This window comes from Maniola jurtina, chromosome 4 (genome assembly GCF_905333055.1).
Source record: "Maniola jurtina chromosome 4, ilManJurt1.1, whole genome shotgun sequence".
In the NCBI taxonomy this organism is placed as follows: Eukaryota; Metazoa; Arthropoda; class Insecta; order Lepidoptera; family Nymphalidae; genus Maniola; species Maniola jurtina.
Genome location: NC_060032.1, coordinates 3,718,040 through 3,729,687, shown reverse-complemented (window position 1 = coordinate 3,729,687; position 11,648 = coordinate 3,718,040). Strand labels below are relative to the sequence as shown.

General features: G+C 35.7%; 1 protein-coding gene across 3 annotated transcripts; it reads left to right on the top strand.

Annotated features, from left to right (window-relative positions):
• The first annotated feature begins 1,911 nt into the window (after positions 1–1,911).
• LOC123864654 (gustatory receptor for sugar taste 64a-like) lies at positions 1,912–11,448 on the top strand. Of its 3 annotated transcripts, XM_045905263.1 has the most exons (10): positions 1,912–1,933; positions 3,304–3,375; positions 3,749–3,932; positions 5,209–5,421; positions 6,552–6,656; positions 7,634–7,818; positions 8,921–9,090; positions 9,972–10,137; positions 10,807–10,896; positions 11,379–11,448. In XM_045905263.1, the coding sequence occupies exons 2-10, from the start codon at positions 3,331–3,333 to the stop codon at positions 11,430–11,432; spliced, it is 1,212 nt and encodes a 403-aa protein (XP_045761219.1). In that variant the 5' UTR covers positions 1,912–1,933; positions 3,304–3,330; the 3' UTR covers positions 11,433–11,448. The 3 variants fall into 3 exon arrangements, with proteins under 3 accessions (XP_045761219.1, XP_045761220.1, XP_045761218.1); XM_045905264.1 differs by lacking the exon at positions 1,912–1,933 and having other exon boundaries at positions 3,289–3,375; positions 3,749–3,929; XM_045905262.1 differs by lacking the exon at positions 1,912–1,933 and having other exon boundaries at positions 3,289–3,375.
• The last annotated feature ends 200 nt before the right edge of the window (positions 11,449–11,648 follow it).

The following is an 11,648-nucleotide window of genomic DNA, read 5'->3' as shown; positions in this document are numbered from 1 at the left end:
TCTTCATTCCACGATCAACAACAACAACTTCACTTTCTTTCAAAGGTTTATCACAAATGAAACAAACTTCTGACATTTTGTTTAAATTATTTAACAGCACAAATTAAAATTGAAAATATTACCAATATGCACGTCTGCTCACTGCACAGGAATTTTCAAAACTAACAGTATATACTGAGTCATTTCATTTACTTTCTTCAAAAATAAGCAGGTATGCGACCCTCCACACTCGAACAATGACGTAGTTAGCAGATGTTACTCAAGGTTACCGACGAAGGGAATTAGGGACTGACAGTATAGTCTTATATTTTAAAATCCTCATTTAATTTATACAAGTTTTATTGTGTAAGTAACACAAACGAATAGTTTCTTATTTTCATTTATATTGAACGTCCGGTGACGTATACAAGCTGCATTTTAGTGCATATTATGTAAAATATGAATTTTCTAATAATTAAAACCGTGATATCTTACGAATGGTGAGTCGTAAGAGAAAAAGTGACTAGACCATTTTTGTAGAGAATTGTATGATCTACAACTTTTGTCCGACCTATTTTCACGATAATACTTACTGTTTTCGAGAAAAATGGAAAAAACCTTAATTTTATACTTTTGACCTTGAATAAAATTTTTTGCAGAAGTAGGATCGAAGGGGATTTTTGATATTTCATTTATAATGATGTATTTAACATCTCTGGCAATTTTCAGCTCTATGCGAATTTTGGCTAAGTCAAATGTCTATTTTGACTGGACTAATGATTATCTATTGAAATGAATTTCCAACGTTCTAACTTTTCATTTAACAATAGGTATGCAGCATGCCCTAGTGTTTACGTTGCACTTGAAAACGCAAGCCTGACTGTTATTATGTTTGAAAACTTGAATCATCAGAGTTAATTGCACACAGGAACTTTTGTGAGTGTCAATAAATTGTAGACCGTAACTTAAATCAAAGGTTATACATTTTTTTTACTATTGCAAAATAGGCTAAAGGTGCGCTAACATGGGGCACAGTGGTATGCAAACTGCGTTCCTGTGTCGCAGACGGCTTCGCTGGGTTTTAGTGGGTATTCTGGTTGCCAGTGAGTATCTGTGTATCTGTCTGTGGCAGCGTAGGTCCTAAACTAATGAACCGATTTTAATTTAGTTTTTTTGTTTTAAAGGTGGCTTGATCGAGAGTGTTCTATGCTATAATCCAAGAAAATCGGTTCAGCCGTTTGAAAGTCATCAGCTCTTTTCTACATAGTTACTGTAACCTTCACTTGTCGGAGGTGTGACAAATTTTTAATTTACACTTGTTATCATCATGAATTTGAAACGGAAATAGGAAGAGGAATATACAGGATTTGGAAATTTGCTGAACTTTTATCTGGGGAAATCAATGAGTTTTTTCACGGCAGGGAAATCAATTTTTGGAAATCAGTGAATTTTTGAATACCTAGTTCCATGTGGTGGATGAATATGAAGGCATCATCTAGTTCACAATTCAAAATTCAAAATATTTTATTCAATTAGACTTTTACATGTATTTTGAATCGTCAAGGTCATCATCTACCACTGAATCGGAATGCCTTTCCTACCGAGAAGAACCAGCAAGAAACTCGGCGGTTGCTCTTTTCAATAAAGTATAAATTTTCTTCAATAAAGCCTGCATTTTATTGCGAGTCAGGCAATAAAAATAAAACTGATGCATTAGTTTCCATATAAACTACTAGTGGCCGTTTCCATAGCATTAATAATTTATATTGTGAGGCTATAATTTTCATACTAAAACATTATTGGATACCATAAGCATACATTTACGGCAATTGACCAATAAAATATTAATGGCTCTAACACTAGATGTTAATTTTATGAATTGATGATGATACTGACGTTGACTGTATTAGTTAAGTACTGAATTGTGTATACAGAATACAGTGACCGTGACAAGGTAAATGAATAAAAATAACTTTCCTATTTATTTGTAAAATGATACAAAATTCACTTTGTTAATTTGGCCTCTAACCCCTAAAACGTGAGGGAGTTTGCTTGCTGCATCGGTACTTATTTACAATTAATACTAATTAGATTAAAATCCTACTAATGATTTTAAGCTTATTTCGTAGTTTAATGGCATATTATAATGTTAATAACGGGTACGTAATGATTTTGAATATGTGTCGTGTTTATGACGACTACACCACTGGATCCTGTTTTTCGTAGGACATAAAATTCAAGCCGATCGGCTTTTTACCAGACTGCGGCAAAGCCAAAGGGAAGGGTTATGGTTTTAGCAGTCTATGTATGTATGTATACAGTTTCTGTGTGTTCCACCGTAGCGTCTAAACTACTGGACCGATTTTGATGAATGAGGTGTCAAATGATTCGCTGTAAAGATTCGGGTGACGTAGGCTATATTATATACGAAAAAAATGGACCTGACGGATGTAACATGAAAAAGTGGCGCGGTATCCAAAAATTTTTTTTTCAGCGTTTATTAAGACGATCGCAGTCGGGTTTTAGTTTTCAACTTTATCTTGTTGCTGGATTACTTAAACGTAATGCTCGAAATGCTTTGAAAGCGTTCCTGTAAAGAATCAAAATGTTGCCATGGGAGCGAGTTTTCAGTATTTAAGAGGGCTCTCTCCGTCACTCGTTTCATACAAGCGTAGTTCCAATTTCATTTGAATATTAAGCAACTAAAGTCCATGAAATTTTGCAGACATATTCGAGAAACTAATATCTATGTCTGTGGTTTTCCAGATTTCTGTTAAAATATTCGATTTCAAAGTTACGCGGTCTTAAAAATTTACATACAAATCTTTGAGCCCCTGTAATTTTAAAACTACATATTTTTAGAAAAATCTAAAACATCACAGACACAGATATTAGTTTCTAGAATATGTCTGCAAAATTTCATGGACTTTGGTTGCTTAATATTCAAATGAAATTGGAACTACGATTGTATGAAACGAGTGACGGAGAGAGCCCTGTTAAACACTGAAAAATCGTGTAAAAGATCCGGCTACATCTGGCGGATGGAAGGAATGCTGTTGATCTCTGTGGAGGTCGGCGTTAGTGTAACCACTGCTCGCGCATTTTTAGAGCACGGACCAAGCTGCTGAATACTGACGTCACTTGAGGTCACCTTTAGTACGGAAAAATGAGAGTCCTTGAGATTCTTGAAGACCCGCGAACGCTTTATCATCACTAAAGCGTATTTATTTATTCATTCAAGTCAAAAGGCTTCTTGTTCAACTAAAAACCAATCTAAATTATTGTGAACAAAACTTTGTCTTAAAAGGCTGATTAATTTTTCAGGCAAAATGAAAGTGAACGATAATAATAATGAAGAACAAAAAGACTTCGAACAATACTCGACATAGACGTGATGTAAGAAATTTTTATTTTTATCAACTTTTTGTGATAACTCAGTGCAAAAGATTATTGTGAAAATTATTTTAATTGTTGTTGTATCATTATTTTAAATGTATTTTAATTTTTTTACTAGCGTTTGTGCTTATAAATAATGGACTAAGAACCCTCGAGGGCCAAACCTTCGTTATTTTATAAAAGGTGAAGAACTTGAAACAAGGGCCTCTGGCAGGGGGTTGCGACGATACTGTCTGGCGATGCATGACCTGATTTCTAATACTATTTCGAAGAAAATATAAAAAAATTAGACTATATACTTTGACGTTAGATTTTCTACACCTTCGTTACCTGTTATCGAGTCCGACTCGCACTTGACCGGTTTTGTTTTCAGATGTTCCTCAGAACTGTGTTAGCAGTCTTCACCGCGGCTCGATGGTTTGGCATTCCGACTTATGGTGGGAGCATGGCTTTATATTGGGCTATCGTCTTATTGATTATGCTGATTGGCATCGAGGTTGCTGCTATTTGGAAACTGATCCGGGCTCTGACTGGAGTTGCAAATTATGCTTACGGTAGTATGTACAGTTTATTAGGGTTCCGTACCTCAAAAGGAAAAACGGAACCCTTATAGGATCACTTTGTTGTCTGCCTGTCTGTCTGTCTGTCCGTCCGTCGTGTCTGTCAAGAAACCTATAGGGTACTTCCCGTTGACCTAGAATCATGAAATTTGGTAGGTAGGTAGGTCTTATAGCACAAGTACAGGAAAAATCTGAAAACCTCTCATTTGTGGTTATATAATTAAAAAAAATTGAAATGTGTTTCAATTTTCAAAAGGGCTTTACCTGTACATCTTAAAACAGATTTTTATTTATTTTTGATTTATCGTGCAAAATGTTAGAAAAAATACCCGAGTACGGAACCCTCAGTGCGCGAGTCTGACTCGCACTTGGCCGTTTTTTTTGATTTGATTCATTTTTTTTATAACTCTTACGGTCGTACGGATATGAAAAAACGCGGGTCATGCTCTTTTCTTGGGCAAATCCAATGCGATACGAGCGACGTTTTCATTCTCATTATCAGCGTAGAGGTTTTTGGGCTATTTTCGGGAACCCACAAAATCAAATCTAGGTAGATACTAGATACCTACTTGCAAATTGATACTGATAAAGCAAGCATGAAGTTTTACGCTTTAGTTATTACGTTATTTAGTTATTAACATGCAGAATGTGAAACCAACTTCCTTTGGTGGTGTTCCCACTTGATTTCGATATGGGGTTACTCAAAGGGCGGATCAACAATTTCTTGAAAGGCCGGCAACGCATTAGAAGTTCTTCAAGTGCTGCAAATGCTCACTTAACATCAGTTTGTCAGATAAAAAACTGATATACATACACACATACATGAACGCTGAAATCATTACACTCCTTTTTTGGGCAATCGTGTAAAAAGAGCAACATATAATTATTACGCGACAGGTCGAGTTGGCAATCGGGGTATGAGGCAGAGGGAGCCCCGCACAGCCGCACGTCACCCGCACTATCCCGCACCGGGTTATCGCGGGGGCTGTGTTCCCGATTGCCATCTCGACATGTCGTGTACTTTTATAATTATTATTTACTAGCCGATGCCCGCGACTTCGCCCGCGTGGATTTAGGTTTTTGAAATCCCGTGGGAACTCTTTGATTTTCCGGGATAAAAAGTAGCCTATGTGCTAATCCAGGATATTATCTATCTCCATTCCAAATTTCAGCCAAATCTGTCCGGTACTTTTTGCGTGAAGGAGTAACAAACATACACACACACACACACATACAAACTTTCGCCTTCATAATATTAGTGCGATATTTTTAGGTACGAGTGCCTTAATAGGACGGCTCTCAGGATCGATATTCTACGGTAACGCAGTTCTATCACTAATACTTTGCTGGAGAGCTGTCAATACGTGGAAAAAGCTATCCGTCAATTGGTTAAGAGTTGAAACTAAAGGGCTGCTACTGTCACCTGACGCTCGCATCAAAAGAAGGATCACTTTTGTTGTTAGCTTCATCATTTTGTGTGCCATTGGTAAAGTTTTTAGTTTTTAAAGCTCTCTCTTTTATCTCGAACTAGACGATGCCCGAGATTTCGTCCGCGTGGATTCAGATTTTATCAAGTGTAAATTAAAAATTTATACCACCCCCAACAAGTTAAGGTTACAATAACTAGAAAAGAGCTGATAACTTTCAAACTGCTGAACCGATTTTCTTGGATTATAGCTAAGAACACTCTCGATCAAGCCACCTTTCAAACAAAAAAAAAATTAAAATCGGTTCATTAGTTAGGAGCTACGATGCCACAGACAGATACAAAGATACACAGACACACACGTCAAACTTATAACACCCCTCTTTTTGGGTCAGGGGTTAAAAATCCCGTGGGAAATATTTTATTTTCTGGGATAAATAGTAATGTCCTTTCGAAATGCAAGCTATTTCTGTACTCTATGAGATTTAGATAATGCATATGACTTCATCCACGTGGATATAGCTTTAGGTAACTCTTTGATATTTCGGGACTAAAAGTACCCTAATATTATGTCCGTCCCTGGGCTGCAAGCCATTTCTGTGCCTACCCATCAAAAACAGTTAAACAGATAGGCTGTGAAAAGACACACTTTCACTATATATTAGTATGGATTTTAAAACATGAAAAAGCTCTTTGATTAAAATGATTAATTTTTTTGTAACGTAAAATTGTCAATTTATTTGTTTGTGCGCGTATCACTATTTGGTAACAATGAACTGATGGATATGGACATACGAAATTCTAAATCATTATTATAGTAGGTACCTATTTATATGGAGTTTTTACTAGGAATCTTTTATTTCCTTGGAATAAAGTTTTATCTATATTAGGACATCGGTTTATAAAGTCAAAGTCAAAATCATTTATTCAAAGTAACTAGGTACAATTGTACTGCTTTTCATGGTTGTTAAATTTGTACGATATAGTGGTAATAATTAATTACGTAACTTAAAACTAAAGCTACGAGCGTTCCAAACGCGCCCAAGTCTGAGAAGAGCCCACAACAAACTCATCCGGGTATCTAAGTTCTAATTCAAATCTATTCAGTCGTTTTGATTTTCCACTAAAATTAAAGGATTTCACACTAAAATTCAAGGATTTTCTTGTTAATTTTCTTGTGTATTTTTCAGTGGAACATACTTTAAGTATGATATCAGCTACAGGCCTGGATTGTCCTCCTGAAGAATATTTTGAACGTTACATTTTATCTTCGCATGGATTTTTATTACATACTTGTAAGTTTACAACTTCTTTATGAAGCCATACGCCCAGAATTGAATTATGACAAATATCTATTATCTATCTATCCCCAAGGTATATTCTATGGTCATAATTTGTATTCGTATCATAAAATTATCTATAAAAATTATCTAATTTTTTTATGGTTCCGTACCTCAAAAGGAAAAACGGAACCCTTATAGGGTCACTTTGTTGTCTGTCTTCTGTCTGTCTGTCTGTCTTCTGTCTGTCTGTCTGTCCATCGTGTCCGTTGTGCCTATAGGGTACTTCCTGTCGACCTAGAATCATGAAATTTGGCAAGTAGGTAGGGCTTATACTTAGCACAAGTACAAGAGTAAATCCGAAAACCCCGAATTTGTTGTTACATTATTAAAAAAAAATTAAAACGTGTTTTTATTTTCTAAGTAAGATACTATACCAAGTGGGGTATCATATGAAAAGGCTTTACCTGTACATTCTAAAACAGATTTTTATTTATTTTTATGTAAGTATAAATTTAGTATTTATATAGTATGCAAGTAGTTTTTGATTTATCATGCAAAATGTTGAAAAAAATACCCGAGTACGGAACCCTCAGTGCGCGAGTCTGACTCGCACTTAGCCGGTTTTTTTTCTAAGAGTCCCCGTTGCTGAGATAGCATAATTCTAAAAGTTGAAGTCATCCCGAGGCTGATCGCTAATTTAGAATAGAATAGAATAGAATAGAATAGAATAGATTTTTATTCAAATAAACTTTTACAAGTGCTTTTGAATCCACCACCACTGGTTCGGAATGCCGTTCCTACCGAGAAGACTGGACTATTTGACTTTTGACGATTTGACTGGACTATTAGTGATAGTTAGTATTCTGTGTGCTTAGTGTGGCAAAGATAATAAATGTAAGGCCACTTATCGTTTCCACTCTGTATAATAATAATATATTATTGTAACCGGAAACAGTTTATTTATTCATGAGATCGTTTTCTATTCCCAGGGGAATACACACTCTGGCTGGCGATACCGATATTTATTCTGAGCAAATCAGCAACAATACTGTGGAACTTTCAAGATTTGATCATCATAGTGATAAGTATGGGATTAACTTCGCGGTACCGCAGGCTGAACTCCTTCGTCGAACATGTTGTAAGATATGAGAAACGTGACGAGAATACCAACAAGGTATATTGTGGTTAAAGTGAATAGGTACTTTGTAAATCCTGTGCCTACCCTTCGATATGGTGGCTTGGATATATTTTGTTTCACTAGCATGCGTCTTATAAGAAACTAGCTGATGCCCGCGACTTCATTCACGTGTATGTAGATTTTTAAAAATCCCGTGGGAATTCTTTGATTTTCCGGGATAAAAAGTAGCTGCTAATCCAGGGTATAATCTATCTCCATTCTAAAGAGCCCAATCGGTCCAGTAGTTTTTGCGTGAAGGAGTAACAAACATACCCACACATACACACACATACACACACATACACACACACACACACATACACACTAAAGCCACTTTCGCCTTTATAATATTAGTGTGAAGTGTGATTCCTAATGAAACTAAAGATGTTACAGGGTTTATTTCAAAAATATAATGTCGATAAGTAAAAATAACAGTATACAATTATGCATAGGCCGTATTTTAAGAAAGCGCACTTTAATAGAACAGTGAAAAAAAAACTGGAATGTGTGCAGAGGAATTTGCTCTAAAGATGCGCTTATATGGGAAATATATTAAGCAATTGTTGCTGGGCAACACGTATGGATCAATCTGAAGCAATCTGTGCAATCAATATTTCATAACATTGCTGAAATTTTCAGGTATTGCAGTAAATTGCTTCACGTTGATCATAACGTCATAATTGACTAAATTGCTTGGAATTTCAGAATTACAATTATTATCCGTGTAAGCGCACTTTATGTAATCATGGCATTAATTTTAGAGGAAAGACAAACAAACAGTGTATTCGAACATTTTCAGAAATCTCATAAAGCCGCACATTTCTTTTAAAAGAAACTTTATTAACAAAAATATTATAAAGAAATGGTGTTAGGAAACAAAAGAAAGTCTCTCTAGAAGCTAGAAGTTGCATTTCTATTCTAGTTGTACTAAAACTTTACTTAAAATTTTAAGTTCAAATTGTGATAGGACTGGGATATTTTACAAATCTGTTCTGGTTTTCTGGTTTGGATCCGACTTTTGTAGGTTTTTAACAGGACATTTTAACAATCTAATCTAGGTTATCATTTCATAAATACTTAAAAAACCTTTGTTATACAGCTGGGAACAGAATTCTACTACCAGCTGAATGTTTGGCGAAGCATTAGGGAAGCCTTTGCACAGCAGTCGGCGCTTGTCCGACAGGTTGACGAGGAGCTTGGAGTTCTGTTTCTGCTGTCCAATCTGAACAATTTGTACTTCATCTGTTTACAACTATATCAGGGAATAAGGTGAAATTTTCGTCATAAATTTATTTTTTAAGGTTCCCTGCCTCAAATGGAATAAAGAACCCAATTACTTTGTTGTCTGTCTGTCAGTTTGTCTATCTATGTGTCGTGTCTGTCAAGATCCATTATGGGAATCAAAATCTATAGGGTACTTCCCGTTGACCTTGAATCGTGAAATTTCCCTACACTATTACCCCTGCCGGCGAAGCCGTGATGCCAACGAACGATGCCGTGTGGAAACCAAAGAAGTTTGGGTTTAATAAATAAATAAACATCACTTACCCTCAGGTGAGATTGCAGTCAAGAGCTCATTTGTATCTGAATTAAAAAAACCGGCCAAGAGCGAGTCAGACTCGCGCACTGAGAGTTTTGTACTCGGGTATTTTTTCCAACATTTTGCATGATAAATCAAAAACTGTTATACATAAAAATAAATAAAAATCTGTCTTAGGATGTACAGGTAAAGCTCTTTTATATGAACCCCACTTAGTATAGTTATTTTATTTTGAAAATTGAAACACATTTTAATTTTTTTTTAATGATGTAACCACGCGGTTTTCAGATTTATTCCTGTACTTGTGCTATTAGACCTACCTACCTACCAAATTTCATGAATCTAGGTCAAAGGGAAGTACCCTATACGTTTCTTGACAGACACGACGGACAGACAGACAGCAGACAGACAGACAGACAACAAAGTGATCCTTTAAGGGTTCGTTTTTCCTTTTGAGGTACGGAACCCTAAAAAAGGATAAATGTACCTATACTTATTATAAAAATACAATATCATCTACTGCATAGTTGGCCAGACTCCTTTAAAATTGGCTGCCACGGCTGAAATCGAGAAGAGAACGTTATATTACATTGCATTTTTTTTACACCAGAAAAGTAGACGGTGTACTGATCAACCGCATCTATTACTTCTATTCGCTGGGCTGGCTGCTACTGCGGGCGTGCACCGTGGTACTGGCAGCGGCTGATGTCAATCTGTACTCTAAGAGGGCTCTACCGTTTTTATTCTCCTGTCCCAGTTCCGCTTATAATATCGAGGTTCGTAATATCCTAATTAGCATCTTTAATTTCATGTAATGTTCGAACCATTTTAGACACATGGTATTTGAAGCATAAACACAGCGCGTTTTTTGAAGCAAATCTTACTGAATACATTGTGGTGCATACATGGAGTAGGTATAGACTCATAGAACTGACATGTAACACACGTTGCTTGTAGGTAGGTACTAAAAAACGTACAGCTACACAGTTTTAACTGTGCTCGAACGATTTTTAACCCAAAAAGAGGGGTGTAATAAGTTTGACGTGTGTATCTGTGTATCTGTCTGTGGCACCGTAGCTTCTAAACAGATAAACCGATTTTAATTTAGTTTTTTTTGTTTGAAAGGTGGCTTGATCGAGAGTGTCCTTAGCTATAATCCAAGAAAATCGGTTTAGCCGTTTGAAAGTTATCAGCTCTTTTCTAGTTACTGTAACCTTCACTTGTCGGGGGTGTCATAAATTTTTAATTTACACTTGTATACTCAGTGTATGGGTCAAGAAACTTGTGTGAACGTGTGTAATATAAAAAATAACAAAAAAATGAATGAAATCATTTAGACGTTGTATGTAATATAGATAATTAAAAAGAAAAATCGTTGAGTGTTCGTTTTTTTTTGTAATTTATGTAAGGGAATTCTTCATTGGAAATTCTGCATCTAATTACAGATCCATCGTCTGAAGAACCAATTAACTCACGACAACATCGCTTTGAGCGCAATGGGATTCTTTTATCTGGATCGGCAGAAACTTTTGCAGGTTTGTTTTAGAAATCTTAGTTAATTGGTACAAAAGCTTTTAAAATAACTAGGCAGGTAGGCAGGTAACTAGGTACGTATCTTCGTGCGTTTAGAGCTTGATTAGATTGAAGACAAAATGTCTCATGCTAAATTGTGGTCCCAACCGACTATATATATATTCATTCATACACTAGATTGATATTGTATTTTTTGTATTTATCAGGAGATTTGTAGAGATATTATACCTACATAAAGCATTTTTAAGTACCTATCGTCTGTAATGTCATTATATGTATCAGTGTATATGTGGGAAAACGCCAGTGCAAAATTTTTCAAAATTCTTTGTCGACAAAAAAATCGGGAGATAACAAAAAAAATTTACGCTGTCATATTCCAGCATACACTATTTCTCTCATACTACTAGTATTTGTGTAGTAGTAGAGTTATCTCGCACTGACTGTGCTAGGGCTGCTGGTGATGGAGCTTTTATTTCTGTTACAGGTCGCCGCAGCTATTGTGAAATACGAACTCATTTTAATACAATATGACAAATAAAAAGTTCCCACACCTAGTTTTGTTTTTCTATTTTATTTATATTCTGGAGCTTTTGAAAGAATGTGCCTATACAAATAAAGACTTTTTATATTAGTAGGTTTTCTTACCTAAGAAAACCTACTAATATAAAAAGTCTAATATAATAGTATATACCTACTCTACATTGAAAGAATTTTCAAAACTTTCATCTGAGCGTAGCTGGGAAGGGTTAACTAG

Excerpts from the sequence above, each read along its gene's own strand:
- LOC123864654 (XM_045905263.1), top strand. The coding sequence starts at position 3,331 with ATGAAGAACAAAAAGACTTCGAACAATACTCGACATAGACGTGAT. Across the intron at positions 3,376-3,748 it reads ATACTCGACATAGACGTGAT|ATGTTCCTCAGAACTGTGTT; the intron begins GTAAGAAATTTT and ends TTTTGTTTTCAG. Across the intron at positions 9,091-9,971 it reads CAACTATATCAGGGAATAAG|AAAAGTAGACGGTGTACTGA; the intron begins GTGAAATTTTCG and ends TTTTTACACCAG.